The sequence below is a fragment of the Vombatus ursinus genome, unplaced genomic scaffold, assembly GCF_900497805.2.
Source record: "Vombatus ursinus unplaced genomic scaffold, bare-nosed wombat genome assembly UNPS02005659.1, whole genome shotgun sequence".
In the NCBI taxonomy this organism is placed as follows: Eukaryota; Metazoa; Chordata; class Mammalia; order Diprotodontia; family Vombatidae; genus Vombatus; species Vombatus ursinus.
In genome coordinates this window covers 1710988-1736431 of record NW_020945437.1, presented here as the reverse complement: position 1 = coordinate 1736431, position 25444 = coordinate 1710988, and the positions used below count along the sequence as shown (strand labels likewise).

The window sequence follows — 25444 nt, the reverse complement described above, 5'->3', positions numbered from 1 at the left end:
CAAACTAGTAGATGAGGGTTAATTATTTTTTATTGAGAAAAGGAGATAAAGAATATAGTCCATCCTCAACTTTTGCAAGGGTAATAATGTTCCTAGAAAACTGTGCAAAAGCAAAAAAAAAAAATGTTGATACATTGAATTTGTGAGAAATAGGGAATTAGGTTCTTTCAGCCACTGAAACTTGTAATCTTTTATTAGTGATTGCTGAGAATACATTTTTTTTTTGGTGAGGCAATTGGGGTTAAGTGACTTGCCCACTGTCACACAGATAGTGAGTGTTATGTGTCTGAGGTCGGATTTGAACTCAGATCCTCCTGACTTCATGCTTGGTGCTTTATCCACTGTGCCACCTAGTGAAGATACACTTTTCTTCATACAGTGCTTTAAAATAAAAAATTAATTCTGATAATATGTACTTTTCTTAACCCAGTAAACATGAAATGACCCATAAAATGCAGTATACAAAATAAAATTGGTAATATGCAGAATTTTTTCTTACTAGTAATTTGCTAGAATTCTGTGACATTTTGTGTTAACATCTCAATTTTTAAAAAATATTGATTTCAGACAGTAGTCATTTTTTATAACACATGAAAAGCTACAATACCACAAATGCTGTACAGCATACGCAATTCTTAAACCTAAAATACTTTTTAATCTGAATCTTACCTTCCACTGTGTCAGATGATGATCTGAGGGGTTGAATTGTATACTATATTGCTGTAAACCTCTCTGCCTTGGCCACCCTCTGAAAATTAAGAGGGAGGTTGCTGGGACTTTAGTTGCTGTTGTTGGAAAATGCGGAGACTGGCAAGGTCTCAACATCAGCTTAGAACCCAAAGAACTTGCAGTACGCTTTGGGGACATAATTGCAAAACAAAACTTGAGTTTGAAAGGCAAACAACAAAAATATGCAACGAATGCATGGGAGAGCTCTTTACAATGGTAGGTGACACAAGACCATTGAAGCACCTAGTAGGATACCTGATGTTCCACTAACTTGAGCGCATTGTGTCTCTCATTTTTTTCTTTACTGTGCATAGCTGCTAATGTGTGTAGTTGCCAATATGAAAGTGAAAATGAGGTTACTAATAAACTCACATAAATGCTTAAAGTCACCAAAGTTAAATATGTAGATGTTGAGGATTGACTGTAAATTCCACTGTTGTAAAATACTCAGTTATGTACAGTACTTCTTGAGAGGATAGTGTTTTTGTCAAAGTTGTAGACAAAATGAATACTTTTCAGTATAAATTAGTGTAAATTTTCATGTGAAACAGTCTAGTTCTTCCACATTCTATAATGGATAGAAAATAGGAAGATCCATGGTCCTGCTTTTGACCTGTGGAGGCTGGCACTTGCCAGTGACTTCTCCTGAGAACCTTATGGAGGTGAGTAACAAATTTGAAGGAACAGCAATTTGATCATCCCATAAGACTCAAGTAGGTAGCACCCCAGGAACATAATGCCAAACAGTACCTTCTTCCTGAAACCCATAGTTTAAGGCCTCACTGGTAGCACTGAAATGAGAGAAATTGAGAGAATGTTCTGAAGGATTTTCATATTGTACTTTTCCCTATGACTTTTCTTGATCATTAAAATGTGCTTTTTTGTTAATGTTTTTTTTTCTTAAAAAATATAAAGATGTAATTTAAGGTTTGTTAAAACTCCAAGGACATTACTGTTAAATAAGAATTACAATTATATGAGATAATATAATTATGTAATCTTTAAAGAAAGGTTTTATAGAGTGGTCATAATAGGTTATGAGTTAAAGCTGGGGACAAATCTTACGGGTTTCTAGTGGCTTATCATTTGCAAGGATGAAAAGAAAACTTCTCAATAAAGTAGGTACATATAGTTAAAGATAAACATTTAAAATACATAAGTTTCTTGTTTTAGTTACAGTTAAAAGTCTGCAGTTTGGGGTAAGGTTTTTATTGTGTTATTATTAAATAATACTATAAGCATCAGCGAGTTCATTGATGTAAGTATTTCCTTTATTCATATAGATTATAATCCTTGTATATATTAGCAGTCTTGATGAATTGATATGGCCAGAAAATTGATTACCTGGTGACTTTCTGTTCATGATCCTTTCTGCACTTTACCTGGGAAACCCTCAGATGACAGATGTAGTCTTTTGCTAGGCCTATACTTGAAACTTTAGCTAGAGGACTTACCAGATATGAACTTTAATGGCACAACCTTTGAGAACTTATCTATGTACTGTGAGGTATCAGAGTAGAATTTTAGTAGAGCTTATGGAAAAAGGTCTTCAATATATTTGATTAACTTATTGAACTAAACATAATTCACCTACCAAAGATTTTATGAATAAATGTTTTAGTTTTATTAATTAAAATAACCAGCTATAATTCAGTTTCCTGATAATAGCTTCACAACTAATAGAAAAGTATAACACTATGTATATTCTGAAAGAAACAATGTGGTATGATGACCTGGGTTAAAGTCCAGGCTCTGACAGATACTGGCTGTGTGCCCGAGGAAAGGCACTTAATCTCTTAGTAATCTTGACAACTCTAAGAATTGATTTTCATTGGTAGAAGGATTTTCCCATCCAGAGAGCTTCCTATTCTGGTGAAATCATCAGTCTTGTCCCTTTCTCATGCTGTAAATGTGCGTGTGAATTATTAAAAAAAATCTGTTAAGGTTATATCAGACAACAAAAAATCACTTAGTATGAAGGGAAAAAAGTACTAAATTGAGTCCTAACTAGTGATCTAAATAGATTTGATCTATTTGTCAATCAATGAAATTGAGAAAATTTAGTTTTGAGTGGCTTTGCCTAGCCCTTCTCTATAATATCCAGCTAGTATTTGAAATAGTGGAACTACTTAGAACTTGAACCATTTATTTCTTATCATGACATGTCTTATTGATAACTCATTTCTCACTCTATTCCCTCTCCCTATCCAATATGTAAGGAAAACTATTTTATGATTTTCCCTCTAGGTCCAATTGATAGCTACTGCAAAGAAAGATAATGGATTCATTTAGTAAAATTGTAGTACTCGTTGTTTCGTGTTGAAATGCTTTTACTTAAAAATAAACTGCATTTAAGTAAAATACTTATAAAATAACTTATTTTTCTTAATCCTTTCCCATGCAGTGTACACAAATTTTATTATTTGCTAAGAGAAATTGATACCAGTACTAAAGTGGATTGTACTATATCCAGATTAATGAAGAAATATGATGTTTTATTTGCACTCTACCACAAACTGGAAAGGTAAAATGAATTTTTTATTTTTAAAATATAAATTTTGGCTTTTACTCTTGATATCTTAATAATTCCCATTTGGTTTAGTCAGCATTTGTTGAATATCTACTATAGAGGATACTTTTTTCTTTTTAGTACAAGATCTTTTGATGTCTGGTTCATTGTTGGTTTTCATATGTTACAAACAAATACTTTAGTTTCTCCTTGCCCAGCAAACTTGTATTTCTAAATGGAGGGTATCACAGAAGTAAAACTGCCTCTTAGTTGTGTGGCTAGTACTCTGAACAATCAGAACAAAAGCAGAAGTGAGGAGAGTTTCAGGGAGAAAAGTTTTATCTTTTCTCTGCTTTCCTTGTTCTTTCCCCTGTCATAAAATTGAAGGGGCATTGTTGCATTACTTCTCACATTAGGGACAGGCAAGGCAAACAATGCTATTTCCACAATTGAGACATCCCCTAATTGAGTCTTGGTTCTCTTTCACAGTCAGAGATTATGTTAGCTATATAGACACCCTTCTGACTGGATGGGGAGGGCACACGGGAAGAAGAAAGATCCTGTAGTGTTCTAGAGAGAATCGATTTGAGAATAAGACATGAAAAAACTCCCTTATCCCCAGCCCTACCACCAGAGGTTAACTCTTGTTTTCCTTTTTTTCCCACCCTCTTACCTTCTATTCCCTTAAAGCCCATCTTCATATATGACACCATCCAGAAAGGAAAGTTTTTATTTAAAGTTGGGGGGAAACAAGTGGTGAAGTTTTTCTGCAGTATTGCATATTTGATATCCCTATATTTTCTTGGTCACCAAATTAAATTATTTTTCAGATTGTTTCTTCATCATGTGATCAAAGTTGAAACTTTCTGAAGAGAAAAATATGGCAGCAATAAATATTGTACTGCCAAGATTAGAGCTAAAAATCCCTAATTACTTTGTTATTCCTGGAAATCAAGTATTTTCAGTTTTCTAAATTTTAAATTTTGGGAATAAATTGGGGCTTGATTTGTGTTTATTGCCCTCACTTTCATTTTGTCCAGGTGCTGTGGAACTTTCTACTTTCTTGTTTCAACATCTATATCTTATTTTGTTCTTCCACATTTCCTTTCCCTTATTATCTTCCCTAAGATGACTTTATAACATTCTCTTGAGGACTGTTAAGGAATATTCATATAAGGAAATGATTTAAAAAAAAAAAGCTTTTTGTACTAGGGCACATGTTTCACCATCTCTATAACCTAACAATCTTTAACACTTCATTTTCCAAGGAAGGCAATAAATAAACCACATTGGTCACCATTTTACCCGATAAAATTAGTATTGTCCTAAAAGGAATGTTGAATTGTGGGAAAGAAAAGAAACACATTAAACCAGAGAGGCGGGGAAAGGAAACCTATAGAAAATAACTAAGAGAATAGAAAGAACAAGATGTTAATATGGGAAGATCAATAAATGTTGGTTGATTGTGTATGTATTATAGCTAACTCTTGACCATGGAGAGAAGTAGTGGTACAGGTAAGCCAAAAGTAATTTACATTTAGATTTGGCATATATTACATTGGATTTTCCTACCCCTAACAGCTCAGCTTTTTAACATCCATCTATCTGTCTATCTGTCTGTCTGTCTATCTATCTATCTTTTTATCTGTATATATTTATGTATACACATACATACATTTCGTTAAAGATTATAGAATTACTTTGGATTTTCTGAGCATTTCAAAATGAAAAACATTTCAAATAATGGTTTAAAGAAGTAGGCCAGAAGTGTTCTTAATGGCATAGGGATACTGTTTGGGATTCAACATATTTAGTGAATAATCCATATATACATGATTGAGAGCAATTGAGAATTATTGCCTTGAGGGGGATTGGGTTATGAAAAGGGTTTATTTTTCTGCAAGACTGAATTATTTTTATTCCTTTAACTTAACATTTTCTGAAAAGTAACTGGGAGGAGTAACCATGATGTAAATGCCTGTTCATTTCAAAGTAATGTATGATGGAAGCTTGCAAATGATCATAGTACAAAGATAACATTATTGTGTACTAAAAATTATGGAAAATAATGTACATTGAGCTTTAAGGACCTTTCTGTAAACTTTTAAAGTACCGTTGGTGTACATCATCGTCATTATTATTATTATCATCATTTATTATTTTGGCCTGCATATGTGAGTTCATTGGTGTAGAGAACTCCTGATGTGGAAAAAATTCTCTTCTCTGCACCATAAATTTTTATCAGTGTGAAATTTCCTAAATTGAAGAAATCTTTTATAACTTTTATCTTGCTAAAAATAGTTTCTTTTAAAGAAGCCTTAAAGACTTCCACTCAAAAAATAGAAAATACTTAGCCTAAATGATATTTTTTCCCTTTCAGGACATGTGGACTTATATATATGGCTCAACCTAGTAGTCCGTAAGTGATTCAGAATGCTATTTTGATTTTTCTTTTTTCTTGTACTAATCACATATATATATATGTATATATATATGTGTGTGTGTGTATATATGTGTATATATATAATTATATATATATTGGTCCTAATTGTCTCATTGGTTTAGAGGATGGGGCTAAGGTCGTGAGTTCAGGTCTGATAAGGATCATTTACCATATCACAGAGATTTCATGGCTATGGACCCTGATAGCAACCTTTCATCTACTATATGTATATGTTAAGTAGAACGTAGCTGACAATTCAGTGCTATTCATTATCAGTTAATCAACAGATATTTATTGAATGCTTACACAAGTTTAACTGATAGCAGCAGCTACTTCATAAAATGATAACACATGCTTATCAAGAATGAACTAATGATAGTTAAATAAGTTGTTCAGTGCCTGCTACCTAATGGACGTCTGCAGTATTTAGCTTGAGAAATTGAAGATGGGAGAGTAGCTCACACAAACTTAGTTTTCACTTACATGGTAGACGATATTCCTGAGAAAGATACTATAAATCAAAATAATATGTCAAGCCTACTTTTCTCTTGGAACCAGTGTTATAATAGAGGATTAAATTACTGGCAAATGACCTGATGTCCAAATTTTTATGTAGTGACTACAAAAATTACATTTAAGAAATTTATTTTATATATCTTAATGCTGTACAGTGGAAAATTTTCTAAAGTATACATACATCAGTTAAGTAGGTCAGAACAATAACCAATTATGTAAAATCTTATATGATGTAATATCAATTTATTTATGAAAAGTATTTATCTTTACAATTTTTTTCTCATTTTTTAAGCCAAAACTTAGAAGACAAAGCTTCACCAAGGTCATAATCCTTGGAGATATTTTTGTTTTGTCTTGTTTTTTTAAAATTTCATTGATGCCTTTTGTTTTTTTATACCACAATCATTTTCATATACCACCTCACACTCAGCAAAATGACAAAAATGAAAAGTGTTGATCATGTATTGGGGCATAAAGACCTCATAAAAAGCATAGAAAAGCAGAAATATTAAACACATCATTTACTAATTACAATAAAATAAAAATTATATTTAACAAAAGACTCTTAATTAAATGAGTAATTTTTTAAGGAACAAATAACTGGAAACTAATATAATCCTAAAGACTGCTGGGTCAAAAAAAGAATTATAGAAACAATAAAAAATTGCATCAAAAAATGACAGTAATAAGACACTGTACTAAATTGGATGCAGCTAATACTGCTCTGGAGGAAAATACATATATCTTTAAATGGCGTCATCAGTAAAAGAGAGAAAGAACACATCAATGAGCTGGGTACACAAATAAAAAAAGAGGAACAACAACAAATTAAAATCTCCAGCTAAGCAACAGAGCAAATAAAATTCTGAAAATAAAAGAAGAAATTAATGCAATCAGAAATTTAAAAAAAAAAAGTTGAATTGATAAATCTAGGAGCTGTTTTTTCTTGGAGGAAAAAACCTAATTAAAAAAAACAGCTAGTCTGATTTTTTTTTTAAATAGAGGAAAACCAAATTGTACCAAAAATAAAAAGGAAAATTCACAACAGATGAAGAGGAAATTAGAAACTATTTTGTTTAATTATATCCTAACAAAATTGATAATTTAGGAAAATGGATGAATACTCCAAAAATACAAAATGCCAAGATTAACAAAAGAACCTATAGATTATTTAACACACTATTGAAAAAGAAATTGAACAAGTGATAAATGAACTTTCCAAGAAAAAAAAAACTCCTGGACCAAATGGATTTACAAATTAATTCTATCACTCAAAAAACAATTAATTCCAATATTACACAAACTATTTACAATAATAAGAAAAGAAGGCACCCTTTCAATCTTTCTGTGATGCAAATATGGTATTGATAATTAAATTGGCTATATACTCCTACTTGTTCTATGTCCCAGAGGGATAAAGAAAAGAAGAAAAAATCCTATATACACAAAAATATTAATAGCATCTCTTGTAATAGCCAAAAAATCTGGAAACTAACGAAATGCCCACCTGTTTGGAGAATGACTAAATACATTATGGTATATGACTATATTGTGCCGTCAGCAATGATGAAATGGACAATTTGGGAGGAAACTAGGGAGACCTCTCTGATCTGATGCAGAGTAGAGTGGGCAGAAATAAAACAATATTTACATACATAATGACAACGTTATAAAAAAAATTTTGAAATGTCTTAGAATTTTGATTAATGCAATGATAAATCTCCTGTTCAGAGAATTGAAAATTAATCATATCATCCACATCCGGACAAAGAGTTGATGGACTTAAATTCCAGAATTAGACATGCATTTTTGGACATGCCCAATGTGAGAGTTTGTTTTGCTGTACTACATGTGTTTGCAATGGAAAATTTTTTTAAAATATTGTTAGACTGGGGAGAGGGCAGTAAGAGAGAGAACTTTTTTTTGAAAACCCTAAAACAATAAAATATTTCTCTTCATAATTTGTTGCCTTATTTTATAATCTGAAATTTAAAAGTTGAAGCTTCATCAGGGTCATAATCTTTGGAGAGATTTTTGTTTTGTCTTGTTTTTTAAGTTTTATTGATGCCTTTTTTTTAATGCCATAGTCATTTCTTTTTGCCACATTATACTCTGCAAATTGGCAAAGATGACAAAAGACGGGAACAGGCCTTGGGGAGTCAGGCCTACTAATATCTCCTTGGCTAGGTTTTGAATTTTTATCATCTGCACCATTTTTTATCAGCAGCTCTGCTTAGTTTGTACTCCATGGAGCAGCATGCCCCTGCACTAGGTACTCTCTGATGGTACCCTGCCCCCCCCTTTCAGATTTCTTTTGTTTATTGTCTTTTTCCATTATATTGTAAGCTTTTTGAGGGCAGGGAATGTCTTTCTTTTTCTTATTTATATCCCTAGTGCTTAGCACAGTACCTGGCACATAGTAGGTGATTAATAAATGTTGATTGAATTTAATTGAATTGATCCAGCTATCTAGTTATCAGTTTGGAATTAGTCAATAAAAGTAACTAAACTGTCCATAAAATTTAACCCAGTGATCCCACTATTGGGTATGTATCTTAGGGAAGTCAAAAGCTTCCAATATGTATCAAAATATTCGTAATGCTCTTCATTGATTGGGGAATGGTTACAAAACCTGGAAAAGACTCCAGTGGATTTTATTGCTCAATAAGAAATTATAAATATGAGAATTTCAGAGAAACATGGAAAGATTTCTGTGAATCCATAAAGAATGAAATTAGCAGAACAGAAAAGAACAACATGTTGATAACAGTGACTACTATATAAATGCTCATCACCATTAGCATCAGAAAGAATTAATTAAGCACTAACTATGTACTAGATATTTTGTTTAGTGCTGAGGATACAAAAAAAGACCAAAACATGGCTTATGCCTTCAAGAATTGTTATGGGCAATATAACTTGCAAACAACTACATACAAGATTTATGTAGTATAAATGGGAGGAAATGTCAGAAGAAACATAACTGGCAGTAGGGGAAGAAAGATTGGGAAAAGCTTCTTTCCAAAAGTGGAATTTAAATTGAGTATCTAGGAAGCCAGACAGTTGAGTCAGAGGTGAGGAGGGATGCATTCCAGGCATGAAAAAATATCAAAAAGGTATGTAGTCAGGAGATGTAGTGTCATGCATGAGGAATAGGAAGGAGACCAGTATAGCTGGATCACAGAGTACCAGCAAGGGAGGAAAGTATAAGAAGACTAGAAACTAAGGAAAGGGCCAGGTTGTGAAAGGCTTTAAGAGCCTAACAGAAGATCTTCTGTTTGATCCTGGAGGTGATAGAGAGCCACCATTTATAGGTTAGGAGTATTATGGTCACACATGTACTTTATAAAGGAAGATCATTTTGATAGCTGAGTTAGAGTGTAAAGAAACTTGAGCCAGGGAGTCCACCTAGAAGGCTATTGTAACAGTCCAGGCATGACATTATGAGGGCCTGTACCAAGATGGGTAGTGTTGAAGAGGGATGAAAAGTTTGGGAGTGCCACTGTTTTAAGTAGGGTAGTGAATCACTTAGGGAGGCATAAAAGAATTGCTTTGCTACAATTAGGGTTTAATTGAGATTATGTGACATAATTTTGTAGTTAGCTTACTTTCATGATTTTCTCCAGCCGCTCGTGACTAGGAGTTAAGCAGCTCATGGTGGAAGTAAATCAAAGGCGGGGCTTGGAAAGTAAAGATTGACATAGGCTAAGGGGCCAGGCACCTAAGCATAGAGGATAGTGTAGCATTGAAGTGGTTCTTCAGGGGTTCCAGATAGCAAAGGGAGGGAAGTGTAGCAGGGATAGAGAGGATAGCCTGGGGGACAAAACAAAATAAGAAACAAAACAAAACAAAAAACCCCTGAGTGATGGAGGGATTGGAGGTCATAGTGATGATGAATAGGATTAGGGTAAGGAAGCTAAACTTTGAGTAACTGGGAAACTTATGGTTCTAGAGAAGAGATAATGAAATATACCTCCCTCTTTCAGGCCTGGAGGCAGAGAGTTACTGGTTCATATTGTTGTAGATGTTGTTAGATATCACTGTATTGGATGTTTGTGCTTGAATTTTCTTGTCCATTTGGTCTGGGGAAGAGAGAGGTTTTTTTCCCCCTAGAAATGACTGATGACAAAAGGCTTCAATAAAATTTAGTTATTTTTTAAAAATTACATAAATCCAAGGCAAAATTTGAACATTGGATCCTCTCCCCTATTCCCCTCACTCACCATAACACATGTGACTTAAGTTATCACAAAATAAGTACGTATTTGCCAATGAGGGCAGAATTTTCTGGCATTAAAAGTAAATGGTTTTTAAAAAGTAATATGCCCTATTGCATGCTTCCTACCCTTAGATTTGGCTTTATACTTTCATTAATACCTTTTATCACTATAAAATTTTCATTTTTTTTTCCCCTGTGGTCTGTTTACTAGGGTGTCTTCTGAAATAAATTCTATGTTGGTGCTAAAAGTTTCTTGGATCTTGTTTTTGTTGGCTAAAGGTAAATTTATTATATTTATCAAAGTAATGTTTAAAGTGCTTTGTAACACCTAAAGCATTATGTAAATGTGAGCTATTATTGTTTATCAAATGATTATATCTCTTATGAATCTCTGAGGCCATCTAGCCCAACCTCTACCTGAACAAGAATCCCTCCAAAAATATCCCCAGTAAATGCATTCAGCTTTTACTTAAGACCTCAAGACAGGAACCTATGACTCTCTAAGGTAATCCATTCCATCTGGTGATAGCTTCAGTCACTAAGAAGTTTCTTTCCTTGTAAAGCAAACCTAAATCCACCTCTCTGCAAATCCATCCTCTTCCTCTGTCAATTTCTTCCAAGTTATGTCTTTTAAATACTTGAAGATAGCTTCATGTTTCCTCTGAGTTTTCTCTTCTCTAAATTAAACATCCCCGATTCCTTTAGCTGCTCCTCACTTTATTGCCTTTTTTTGGATGTGCTTCAGTTTGTCAAGGTCCTCCCTAAAATGTATGCTCAAGACTTAACTCAGTGTTCTAAATGTGATCTTATTAGGCTAGAGTACAACAGATCTAACACTTCGCTTTTTCTTGGACTCTTCTTCTCTTAATACATCCCTATGTTGCATTAACTTTTTTAGCTGTCATATTTTTGACTCATATTAAGCTTGTAGTCTACTGAAACCCCTAAAACTCTTTTAGATAAACTATTGTATAGTGCCACACCTCTCCCATCTCATTCCTGTGGAGTTCATTTTTTGAAACCAAGTGTAGGACTTAAATTTGTCTCTCTTAAACTTAATCATATTAAGTCATTTATCCCATTTATTATTGTTGACATTTAAATCTTTTTGGATCTGACTCTGGCATCCAATATCTTGACTAATACTCACAGCTTTGTGTCATCTGCAAACTTGATAAGCATGCTGCCTATGTATTCATTGAAATCATTGATAAAATTGTTGGATGGCACAGGATTGACAGATGCCTGGAGTACTAACCTTGAGACCTCCCTAAAAACTGATTGACTTTGAGATTGAATTCAACCAGTTACATAGCTAACAACTGTACTGTTATCTGGCCTATATCTCTCCACCTTGTCCACTAGCATAACATGTGAGACTGTGTCAGGTGTTTTGCTGAAATCTAGGTACATTGTGTCTATAGGATTCCCCTAATCTAACAGTCTAATCACCTTCAAAAGAGGAAATGAGGTTAATGGGGCATGACTTTTCCTTATGTAGCCTTGCAGAGGCAGTATGGTAGTGTAGAAAGAGTACTTCATTTGGAGTCAGAACCTCTGAGTTTTCATTCTGGCTCTGCTACTCACTACCTTTGTGACTAAGTCCAGCTAAGTCTTGATTAGTACAAATTATGAATCCTTTGAAATGGTCACATATTTAAAATTGCACCATTCAAAGTTTTAATTATTTATAAACTATGGTAGTTGATTCTAGCCAAGTGGAAATATGTAGTGGAAAATTGAATAATGCAACCCACTTCACTGGGTTCATTATTCATGTCTCCTAAGCAGGACCTAACTGTATTTTATTTCCCCTCTCCAGGCCTCTGCTTCCCTATCTGTGATAAATGAAGGGTCTGAGTTAATTGATCTTTATGATTCATTAACTTTTAGTGAATTCTCCTTCAATTTCTAAATACTTACAAACTACTCTGTTAATAATGTTCTGTAATGTTGTAAGAAATAGCAATCAAGCTGATACTCTGTCTATATTTTACAAACTTCCTTTTCTTCTATTTGTTGTTGCTGTTTTTTGATTGGGCTTACACTTCCAAATCTCTAGGCTTGCACTATGTCTCCCATTCTCCATGATCTTTAAAAAGATGCCTGACAATGGCTCAGTAGTCTTATCTGCCAGTTCTTTCAATAACCTGAAATGTAGTTCATCAGGGCCAAGTGATATGAATTTGTGAGGACAGGTAGGTATTTTCTTACTTTCCTGCTTATCTTGAATTTTAGTTTCCAGAAAGATCATTCTTCTTGAAAGAAACAATAGAAACAAAATTTCAGTTTAGTCTTGCCTGTTCTGCATCATCAGTGTTATCATTACCCTAGTCCAGTACTATCTGGATTAGTAGTTTGTTAACATGTAAAAACTATATATTTTCTCACTATGCATTTTAGTTTCCTTTGAGCAATTTATATAGAGTTATCTAGAATGTAAGTATCTAGCTCACCTTATTGTCTGTGGTGCTATCATAAAGACCAACTAGAGGCATGACTTTGGACAAGAACTTTTTTGAGCCTCAGTTTCCTAAGTCCTAAAGTAGAAATAATAATATTGCATTCTCTGTTTCATAGAATTGTTGTATACAAAATGCATTGTAAACTTTAAAGGACTATTGTGAGTTTTTGAAATGTCGTATATTGACCAATAATGATTGATGTACATCCTTGAAAACAACTGTAGTACATCTTTTTTTTTTCCTTACTTTTTGATGAGGCAGTCGGGGTTAAATGACTTGCCCAGTGTCACACAGCTAGTAGGTATCAAGTGTCTGAGGCTGATTTGAAATCAGGTCCTCCTGACTCCAGAGCCATTGCTCTATCCACTGCGCCATCTAGCTGCCCCTGTAGTACATGTTAATAGCCAAATTTGGAGTACATAGCAGTAAATGGCACGTTTCCACACTCTACTCGCAGATTTTGAAAGCCTGCTTGAAATGTATTTCTGATACCCACTCCGAGTGGGTAAATGTATATGTATATGTGTGTATGCTGAAAATGTGTATATGTATGTATACTCTCTCTCTCTCCCTCTCTCCTTTTTTTTAAAATATGAGGCAATTGGGGTTAAAGGACTGGCCCAGAGTCACACAGCTAGTAAGTGTTATGTGTCTGAGGCCAGATTTGAACTCAGGTCCTCCTGATTCCAGGGCCGGTGCTCTATCCACTGCACCACCTAGTTGCCCCTATGTGTATGTATATATGCATAGCCCTATGCAGGTATTTGAAATATATTTTACCTTTTTGTAAAATAGTAAACATTCATCTAGTGGACGGGAGGGAAGGGAATGAACATTTATATAGCTCCTACTATGTGCCAGGAACTGTGCTACACATTTTACAAATATTATCTCATTTGATCCTGACAACAACCCTATGAGATAGGTGCTGTTATCCCCATTTTACAGTTTGGGAAATGAAGGCAAACAGAGGTTAATGACTTGCCCAAGATCACACAGCCATTTAGTGTGCGGAGAAGGATTTAAACACAGGTCTTTCTGACACCAGGCCCAGCTCTCTATCCAATGCACCACCTAGTTGCCCTTTTAGTAACAATTAGTATAATAAATTAGAACTTATTGATCTTAATCACTAAACTTAATGAAAAATGTTAACTTTTATTTCCAGAGGAAGAAAGTGTTTATGTGAAAAATTTTAGTGCATTTTTAAGCTTTAATAGGTTAAAACTGCACTAAGAGTTTTGGAATAATATGCCTACACACATATACACATACACATACATATACATATACATATACATATACATATACACATACATATACACATATGTGTGTATATATATCTCTATATACACACATATACTATTCATCTATATAATATTATATATATGTAGGTATATATAGATATATGCCAACATGTACCTCACATGGAAATATATATAATAAATGCACATACTTATAATATCTGTTATTGTTATGTTAGAATATAAGCTTTTGGAGGACAGAGGTTAGTATAGTTTTTATAGTGCTTATATTTTTATGTGTAGTTTATATATGTAAATAGACATATACCATTGGAAGCAGCATGGTACAAAGGAAAGATTACTGACTCTAGAATTAGAGGATCTTCATTCAAATCGTAATCCCGGTACTTGCTACCTACATATGTGACCTTGGACTAGTCTCTGTGAACCTCAGCATCCTCTTCTGTAAAATGAGGGGATTGGACAAGGGGGCCTCTGAGGCCTCTTCTAGCTCCAAATCTATGATGTTATAAATAGATCATTTGAAATGTACTTTCTCTTTTTGCAAAATAGTCAACATTCCTCCGGTATGGTTAATATACTGAACTTTTTACAACTTATTGATCTTAATCACTAGACAGTTTTATAAAGTCAACTCTTTTTATTTCTAGGGGAAGTATTACAGATGGAAGATGATCTGGTGATTTCATTTCAGTTAATGTTGTGTGTCCTGGACTATTTTATCAAGCTCTCACCTCCTGCAGTGCTCAAGGAGCCATATAGTAAGTATTCTGTGGTCTTATTCAGTATTACTAACTACTGAATAGATAGTTTTCTCGGTGATTATGCTCATATTATTTTGTGAAATCTGAAATTCTGACCTTAAACAAAAAACAAAAAATGTATAATTTAACATTTTATGATGTAAATAAATATATATACACATATGTATGCATATATACATATATTAAAATTAGTCTGGTGGCATAGGTACATGTATACATGTTACACGAATAATAGTTTATCTGCTTTGTTTTGTTGTATGTGACTGACCTTTCTGAGTATGGGCTCCTATTGTCGTTCACTTCAGTGAGTAATGAAATAAATATATTTAAACTAAAGTAATACTCATTCTTAAACATTAAAAAAATTTTGACCAAAGACTGGGCTTTGGTTTGTATTAGTTGAGGTTGGATGACATGAATTTGTATTGTAATATACACAGTTGTGAAACTTGATCCATCTGTGTTCAGTAGTTCATGAGTAGGAACAGAGGAGGTGGTCGGTGTGAATAATCCAAGGCTGAAGTTTGGCACGAGGTGAGTGGCAATAAGATATGGGGGCAAGGAATTCTAGAACAGTGTAGAGTTAAAATATCTGACCATTGGGTTGAGATTGGTGAGGGAGGAAAGTAAAGTCAGAGTTGAGGTAATGGTCTGAGAAGGTACGGAGGGGTGGAGAGATTGCGTGTCTTGATGAGGATGAAGTATTGGGTTTAGGAGGGCAGAAGCATAAGAAGAGGTGGAATGATAGGAAGTTATGGTCAGATAGGGAAATTTCAGACTTTTTAATTAGGAAGTGTAACATTTATGAGTAATGGTAAAATCTAATGTGTGACCATATGTGTGTCTGAGGCGAGGTAAAGAAGTAGGTCATGGAATTTAAGGAAACTGAAGAACAGGAAAGTTAGAGACTATTTCTGTGATACTCAAGTTCCTTAGTGTAAGGGCAGGAGTTGATGAGGAAAGGTTTCTGGTGAACCAGATGCTGAATTGTTTGAGAAAGAAGGGAGAATGACCTGTGTATTGCAGTCACTAATATTTGGACTGGGTGGGAAATTTTGATTTAGTGTTTTTCAGAGGTGTTTGAAAGGTTGCAGAATGATGGAGATAAAGATGAAGTCTGAAAGTGACAGAGCAAGGAGTACTCTGATTCCTCCTGTAGGACCAGTATAGGGGGATTGAGGGTTGAGCAATGAGAGGAGGTGTATGGCCAGTGCTAGAGAGGATAGGCAGGGATGCAATGTTGCCAAGGGAGCTAGGTTTCAGTAAGGGCTAGTAAAGGGAAGGAATGTGAAAGAAAGAGATCCAGGATAAAGAGGAATTTGTCATGAAATGGACATAGTGGATGGGGTGGGCAGCATGGCAGTGGGACATGGGTGAGGCAGGGTTGAGGTGATAGGGGTGAAAGAATGGGAGGAGGGGGCTAGAAATAGTTTAATCCTAAATAACTTCTTTTTGATTAGTACATTCATAGGTGGAGAAACAGGAGAATACATAGGGTTTATAATGGGTGGCAGATGGGTAGTGAAGCCCACTGTCTCCAGGGAGTGTTGCAGAGGGTGCTGGGCTGGGTCTTGGTCTAGGTTCGGCCTGACCTGTGGCTGCAGATTCTCCTGCTCTTCTACTGTAGTGGCTGGTGGAGGAAGTAGAGTGGTGGTGGTGGTGGTTCTCCTGCCCATCTCTAACCCCCAGAGGTTACCTTCTCCTTTAACTTCCATGGCCAACCTTTCTCCTCAATGCCCCATAGTGCTGGTCTGCCAGGCTGTGGTGGTTCTTTTGGCTAGGACTGGGTCCGGGGTTTGCCAGCTTGTTCTTGCTTCTGTTCATATTATAGAGTGGCTGGTAGAAGGGGCAGGGGATGGTGGGGAGGGGCAGGGTATGTGGTTGAGTTTTAGCTCCCCCATCCCCCTGGCAGAGGGTGCTGGTCACCTGGACTTGGGCCTAGGTTTGGCCCATATTTGCCAGTATATTCTTACGTATTTGATGCCTCCCCTTCTGAAAGGCAGAATTGCTTCATTTTTTGTATTTGTACATAGTACAGTGTCTGGCACATGGTAGGTACTTAATAAATTGATTAATTAATAGATGGAAGGCCTTGCTTGGTAAGACCAAGGTGGAAGGTACTTATGCTTAACACCATAAGGTCCTGGATAGGATGTTTCCTGTATTCTGAGGCAATATATTTTGTACTAAGCATGCGCATAAGACAAATCTACATTATCATATGAACTGCAAAAGTTTAATTGCTTTTAGTTTCTCTAGGATTTTATTTCTTGATTGGTTTCTCTTAACATATTCATCATAGTCTATTATATTAGTATTGTTAGCTCTGGCACTCTTTCTTTTCATGGGCTCACTTTCTCTTTCTCGTATCCTGTAGAGAGCCAGAGTTATAGAATAACATAGCACAAATATACATAAAATATAATGCTTGATATATTTATTATAATTGAATATTATATATAGATTCCTCCTTGTTCTAGCAGATAGCTATGAGGATCAGCTTATAGAATTAGCACAGCCTGTTTCTGCTTTAGCATATGAATACATATTATATTCATTAAGCCCCATTCCACTTTCCTTCTATCTTCATGGCGCTCACAGACATCACTCTTTTCTTATTCCTATCCAAATGTCTTGCTACCATCAATCTTGGAAGTCCAGCCATTGTTTTTCATTATATAGTCATTAATGTGGGCAAGTTAGCGTATTCTCGGTACTGCTTCACATCTTTATCACTTGGCAATAGCTATAATAATTCCTTATTACTATCTCTTTCTTCCTTCTTTCTTTAGTTAATTCCATTTCTGAGATAACTACTCTTCAGGCCTTACAAGGTAGCCACATCTCCAGCAAAACAGCAGTTTAGAAAGAAGTGGAAAAAGAGTCCTCTTAGCATCACTGATGCACCTGGGCCATTATCAAACTTTTGTGTCCTTAGATCTGAGCCAGTTTTTCCCAGGCCTCACTCGATCCAGACCGTAGCCAGTTAAACTCCTCAGCTTCCATAAATTGTCTTTATACAGCTGTTATAAGGATATCTCCATTTCTCACCAAGAGGTTGGCACATCATGTAGTGATTTTTGGGAGAGGGACTATTTCATTAAACTCTAGTAAGCTATGGAAGGCTTGTGCTATTGGTGGACAGAGTGCTCACACTGGTGAAATCATTTATCTTTTGAAAAATACTAAGTGTTCTTTAATTTATCTAAATTGATTTAACATATGTTGTCCTGAATTTAGGTTGAACCAGAAAATGAAATATTTTTCAGAGGAAAAAAACCTACTTATAGATGAAAGGTCTCATTCAAGCTTCTTACAATCTATATTTGGTGGTGGTAGTAGGGAAGTGTGACTCATTTTTGGAGCAATAAAGTATTTGTTTTTGTTACACATTTACAAGAAGGCTATATATGGGTAATGGATATTACCTTGAATTCAGAATCAGGAAGACTTCAATTCAAATGTAGCCTCTTAACTTAAAAACTTCATGACTCTTGGCAAGTTGATTCACCTATCTTAGCCTGTTTCCTCATCAGTAAAATGAAGATGTTGGATTTGATGGCCTTTAAGGTTCCTTGTGAGCTCCATATTTATGATCCTGTGATCTTACCTTTTAAACACTTGGCAAATTCTTATGGATCATTTTTTTATGTTCTTTAAGGTAGAAAAATGTCTATTATGTGTTCTCTGCCACACTACAAACTCACTGCCTGAATCAGTTTGTAAACCAGATTCCTCCTTTTTCTCCTTTGTCAAACTATTAATTAATACACTGTATTTGTGTAAGTGCCATTGGCTTAGTCTAAGGGCTAGATCAGGGGTGGGGAACCTATGGTCTTAGGGCCACATGTGGCCCTCTAGGTCCTTAGGTACGGCCTTTTGACAGTTTTACAGAACAAATCTTTTTATTAAGGGCTTTTGTTCTGTGAAGTTTGGATTCAGTCAAAGAGCCACACTTGAGAACCTAGAGGGCCACATGTGGCCTTGAGGCTGCAGGTTCCCTACTGATGGGCTAGATATTGGGCAAAAGCTGTTGTAAGCATCTAGTTTATATGCTTAAAATATGAAATAGCAAGTTTTATTCTTGTGAGGAAGAATGGGTTGGAGGTAGGATAATGAAACTGATAGTCTTTTTGATAAGTTCTGTTATATGTCAAATATTTCATTACAATTTATGGCCTATTTTGTTATTACAGAAACCGCAGTGAGTACATTATCTATTAATGGTTCACCCAGAACACCAAGGCGAGGTCAAAACAGGAGTGCACGGATAGCACGACAACCAGAGACTGATACAAGAGTCATTGAAGTTCTTTGTAAAGAGCATGAATGTAATATAGATGAGGTAATTTTTACATCATTTTCTTTGAAAGTAAAATTAGATCTAGGTGCAAATTTTGCTTTACCATAGGTTTTTTGTTCTGTGTATGTGATGCATATAATTATATCAAACTTTTTTAAAGAATAAGTTTTTATTGCTGTCTTTGGTTTTTATATCCAATCTAATAAACATTTATTAAATGCCTACTATGTGCTAGGCACTGTGGTAAGCACTGGAGATAGAATTAATAAAAAGAAAGACAGTCCCTCCCATAAAGGAGCTTATAATCTGAAGGGGAGACAACATACAAAAAGGAGGCAGGAAGGCTGGGGGCGGGAGGTGGCAATGGGACACCAGTGGAGACCCATCACTAGGGTGTCTTGTTCTGTGGAGTTGAGACCCAGCAGAGCTGTAGATACTAAGTAGTTTGAGCTGAGAATCCAGTTTCTGGGAGGGGTTCAATCTTCCATCCTCTAGCCCTCTAATCAGAGGGGAGAGGAGGCTGAGAGTGGTGATGTTAATTAAAACTTGATATAGCAGCTTGCTGGTGAGTTTAGAAGTGATAAACTTATGGAGGGGTGGCAGCAGCAGCAAGCTTGCTGTGCTGTATCCTTAACATCAGATGGAAAATGAAGTGAATTGAGAGTCCAGTTTCTGCCCTCTCTAAAGGAAGAAAACCACATTAAACATGATTTATATATATATTTTATATATATATTTCCTTATATTTATATAAGGAAAACCACATTAAACACGATTAAAAAAAAAAAGACTTGGTGTTAAATGTGATGTTCGCACCTGTGGATTTGCAACTCTGCAAAGGAGAGGAGGGAATTGTCTTCTCTTACTTCTTCTTGGGGCCAAGCTTAGTCATTATAATTTTGTAATATTCAGTTTTGATTGTTTTGTTGTAGTCATTGTGTGTAGTGTTTTCTTTGGTATGTCAGTAAATATATATACTTTGTTTCTAGTTCTTTTCTGATGACAAAAAATCCTCTGATAAATATTTTGCTCTATGTGGAACCTGTCTTTTTGTCATTGATATCCTTGGGATATATGCCTAGCAGTGGCATCTCTGGGTAACTCTCCTGAATGTCCTTACTTTTCACTTTTCCCTGCTAGCCTCCATACTTAATCAGGGGTACACAAACTGACTCACAGGCTTGTTGTTGGGAATTTCACAGGGATTACCTTTCTGCAGCAGATATTCTGTCTGCACACTCCACACCCCTTCTCATCTTCTATCCTATTGCAACAAACAGTAGTCATTGATGGGGAGGGGTTTGAGGAGAGGAGAGGATCAGCCAGTTTGTCCATAAACATTGATTAATATTTACTATTATGTGCCAAATCCAAAAAAAAGACATGGTCCCTGCTGCATCAAGGAGCTTAAAATCTAATGGGGGAAGACAACATCCAAAAGGAAGCTGAAAATTGGGGGAAGAAAGGGGGCATGGTGAAGTCCAAAGAAGTCCAAAAGAATGCAAAGCTATGGGAAATGAAGAGATGACTGGCCTGGGTTCCTTCATTTAAAAAAATTTTTTTATAGGGTTTTTTTCAATTATATGTAAAGGCAGTTTTTACCATTCACTTTTTTTTTAATTTTTTTTTTTTTAGGCAATTGGGGTCAGGTGACTTGCCCAGGGTCACACAGCTAGTAAGTGTCAAGTGTTTGGTCTGAGGCCGGATTTGAACTCAGGTCCTCCTGACTTCAGGGCTGGTAGTCTATCCACTGCACTGCCTAGCTGCCCCTACCATTCATTTTTTAAAAATTTTGAGTTTAAAATTTTTCTCCCTCCTTCCCTCCCCTCCCCCTAAAATGGTTAGCAATTTTATGTAGGTTATATATGTGCAATCATGTAAAACATATTTCCATATTAGTCACATTTATGGAAGATCAAATGGACCAAAAGGAGAAAAACCACGTGAAAATTAAAGTGAAAATAATATGCTTTGATCTGCATTGAGTACATCAGTTCTTTCTCTGGATGTGGATAGCATTTTCTGTCATGAGTCCTTTGTAATTGTCTGTCATCATTATTTTGCTGAGGAGAGCTAAGTCATTCATAGCTGATCATCACACAGTGTTGCTGTTACTGTGTACAATGTTTTCCTGGTTCTGCTCATTTCATTATCAATTCATACAAGGCTTTCCAGGTTTTTCTGAAATTCCCTTACTCACCATTTCTTATTGCACAGTAGTATTCCATTACATTCATATACCACAGCTTGTTTAGCCATTCCCCAATGATGGGCATCCCTTCAATTTCCAATTTTTTGCCACTAGAAAAAGAGCTGCTATAAATATTTTTATACATGTGGATCCTTTTTCCCTTTTTTGTGATCTCTTTGGTATACGGATCTATTGGTGTTATTGCTAGATCAAAGGGTATACATAGTTTGATTGCCCTTGGGGCATCGTTCCAAATTGCGCTCCAGAATGGTTGGATCAGTTCATGACTCTACCAGCAGTACATGTGTCCCAATTTTCCTACATCCTGTCCAACATTTATTATTTCACTTTTTTGTCATGTTAGCTACTCTGATAGGTATGAGGTAGTACATCAGAGTTGTTCTAATTTGCATTTCTCTAATTAAAAGTGATTTAGAGCACTTTTTCATATGATTATAGATAACTTTGATTTCTTCATCTGAAAACAGCTTGTTCATATCTTTTGATCATTTATCAATTGGGGAATGGCTTATAGTCTTATAAGTTTGACTCAGTTTGAGTCAACATTTGAGAAATGAGGCATGTAATCAGAGACACTTGTATAAAGATTGTTTCTCATCTTTCTGCTTTCCTTCTGATCTTGGTTGCATTGGTTTTGTTTGTGCAGAAACTTTAATCAAAATTATCTGTTTTCCATTTTGTAATGCTGTCTATCTCTTGTTTGGTCATAAATTCTTCCCTTCTCCATAGATCTGACAGGTAGACTATTCCTTGCCCTTCTAATTTGCTTATGGCATCACCCTTTATGTCTAATTCATATACCTATTTTCACCATATCTTGATTTACGGTGTAAGATGTTGGTGTATACCCAGTTTCTGCCATGTTGTTTTCCTGTTTTCCCAGCAGTTTTTGTCAAATAGTGAATTCTTATCCCTGAGTCCCTTCCTAAAAAGAAAAGTTTAGAGTTCCTGGCTTCACCCTTCAATCAGAGGGGCAGAGGTGAGGTGTGAATACCAAGGCTGATGGATCTTGAAAGATGAAGAGATCTCCCAAAGATGAGCATCCTTAGCTTTGAAATTAAGAGGTTTTTTGGATAGATTAACTTAAATATGCTTTGGTTAGGCTATTAAATTTATCTGTTCACTGAGTAGACATCAAATGACCAGTGAGGAAAATGACCCAGAAGCTTATTGAGGTGGCAGAGAGAAAACTAGTCTAAAAATTAAAATTTGCCTATCATAAGTCATAAGTTTGATTGTTGAGAATCAACAGTAATTGAATATTACTTATGAATGAATGAATAAAACATTTATTAAGTGCCTACTGTGTTCAAAGTGCTATGCTAAGCACTGGGGTCACAATTAGAAAAGTCAGGTAGTTCATTCTCTCAAGGAGCTCATGTTCTAATGGGAAAGACAATAGATATGGAAGTTTGTAGCTGTAAATCAGATGGAAAGGTCTCATGGTCCTCAGAGTACAGCAGTGAAGCAGATAGTAGTTCCTCTTCTTTCATGTCATTTTTACTGATAAATCATGTCAGTTTCTGATGCTGAACCATTTGCAATGCCAAGGACTTTGGTGATAAGAACTTGCATTTTTGAGTCCTTAGTAGCTGTGGTTGTAGCATCTTCAGGGAGCAGTTGCCAGGCCACGTTTCTGCAGGGGTTGCTTCCAAGTATTAGCTGTAATGTATCATTATTAGCCAAATATGTAGATAATTATCCTTTGATTCTAGTGTTTCTAAAGTTAATATAAATGATAGAATTGAAGCAAATGGAAAGTGAATAATTACATTTTAAAAATAATCTTAGTGGTAATGTTGTAACTTGATTTCCTTCAGGTAAAAAATGTATATTTCAAAAACTTTCTACCCTTCCTGAAGTCTCTTGGTATTGCAGCTTCTAATGGATTACCAGAGGTAAGCTAAAAGATTTTTTTCCCCCAAAAATTGATATATCTTGTGATTTATTATAGTTTTCTAACATTCTTGAATATATTTTGCAGTATATCATATCTTATAGCCAAGTAAAGAAATTTTATCTGGAAGAATGATTGCTATATGTTGTGCAAAAAAAGCCTTTTGCATGTAAGATATAAATAAGAATTATGCCATATTTGTAAATTTCCTAAGTATTGTCTTTATTAGTCTCCCTATAGTTTTCTTTAAAGCATCAGATTAAGACTTCTAAATTTCTAGTTTTCATTTGAAAGTGTTTAATGTTTTAAAATATTTTTGCTAAACATCTTTATATATGTTATAATTCAAAAAGTGATTATTTTACATTTCCTTTGAAGTTTTATTTCATATTTGAAGTACAAAGGCAAATACAGAGAAACGAAAAGTGTTGTATTGACTCTGGTCCTGTTTAGTTAGTTTTAGGATAATACGACCCCTTGGAACTCAGCCCAGGGCTTTTACTTTATAATTTCTACTTTTTCCTCTTTTAGTAGGTTTATGTAGAAGAGGCATTTGCCAAATGAGACCTTCCTGCTCAGAAACTCTTTGTCCAAATACATTGGGCATTTTTTTTGTTTGTTTGTTTGTTTGTTTTTGCAGTTTAACTTTATATTCTAGCTTTACGGTTTTCTATCACTTTCTTGTCTCCTGACCCCACACTCTAATTTGAATCTTGTTGATTCCTCTGTTGAGTTAGGAGGATTGAAGGATCCATTTCTGTCTCCTCCTTTATACTTTCACAGTGGGGAGATGACTGAGCAGAAGCAAGAGTGCCCTTTGGGATGGGTGGTTTGGCTGGACTTTGGGATAAAAGAAAACATCAGGCCGAGTTTTGTAAAGTGAGCAGGAAGATGGGGTTTGGAATTACTAGTCCTGGGAAGTAACTTTAGGAGGTGAAGGAAGCAAATAGTTAACCTAGAAAAGTTGTAGAGAGAAATACTGATTGATGAAATACTTAGCCTAACACCAATTGTGACTAAAGTGATAGAGAGGGGAAGAGATAAGGTGAGGGTAGTAGAGCTTGTGAGGTCCACTGAGTATTTTGTGATAATATTATTACTGCTCACTTTAGAATGACTATTGTGGGCAGAGAAGGGGAGCACAGTGGGAAGGTTCTGGCAAATCATTTTATGTATTCAAATCTAAATATTTTAGTTACTAAGACATTATTGTAATTCATAGCTATATTGAGAATCATAGCTAAAATCATTCCGATTTTGTGGAATGATGCTTTTTGACTTTGTAATTTAGATAATGGCATGTGTATTGTGTAACATGTAAAGCAAATTGGGCATTTGGAAGTTATTCTAAATTCTAGGTGAGTTGAGTTCTATTAAATATATTCTTTAAATACATTTATATATCAAATACAATGTACTAACTGCTTTGAAGAAATTTTAGTAGGTAAGTAAAGATTAAATTAAACTTTTAATTTATGAGCAGTAGAAGGCAGAGAGGAAAGGTAAAGCGGGTTATTAGAAATTATGGTATAGAATCATGGGAAAAAAGAAGAAATAAACTTATCAGATTGTAGTTGATGTGATTGAGTAATTTTTCCATGTTTAGTTTTAAATTTGTGATTAATTATTGCTATACACAAACTGCTCTACAGATGCAGCAAAGCTTCAATACAAGTAGTAGCATGTCCTCTAGGGAGGTAGGGAAAGGAGAGGAAGTGAGGGAAGAAAGCACAAGTGCCATCCCATCTGAGGTATTACAATAGTAATAATAGCTCTTTGAAGACAACAGATGGCCAAATGTGCTATACATGTTTACTGTATATTTCAAATGCTAACATTAATATGGTGATTTAAAAATAATTTGCAGTGTACAACATCATGAAATTTTTAATCTCTTGAATTTCTCTTGAAACTGATTGCATGGGATTTTGCTTGCCCCTTCAAATGCCAAGTCCTGGAAACATTTATGAATAAATGTCTGCTTAACACACCCAAAATGACCCTATAATTTTCACCTTAGTGACTTTTTTTTCTTAAGCTTAATTTAAAAAAAAATGTTACTTGAAACTTTGGTTTAATGAAACTGTTCTTTTTCATTTATGTAATTATTCAACATGCAGAA

The 25444-nt window shown here is 35.0% G+C and overlaps 1 protein-coding gene across 1 annotated transcript in view; it reads left to right on the top strand.

The window, feature by feature from the left end:
- RB1 (RB transcriptional corepressor 1) overlaps nt 1-25444 on the top strand; it is a 168322-nt gene that overhangs the window by 27595 nt on the left and 115283 nt on the right. Inside the window, exons 4-9 of the mRNA XM_027848122.1 lie at nt 3134-3253; nt 5619-5657; nt 10628-10695; nt 14797-14907; nt 19107-19255; nt 23246-23323. Coding sequence (XP_027703923.1) covers nt 3134-3253; nt 5619-5657; nt 10628-10695; nt 14797-14907; nt 19107-19255; nt 23246-23323 — 565 coding nt within the window. The remainder of the gene's footprint in view (nt 1-3133; nt 3254-5618; nt 5658-10627; nt 10696-14796; nt 14908-19106; nt 19256-23245; nt 23324-25444) is intronic.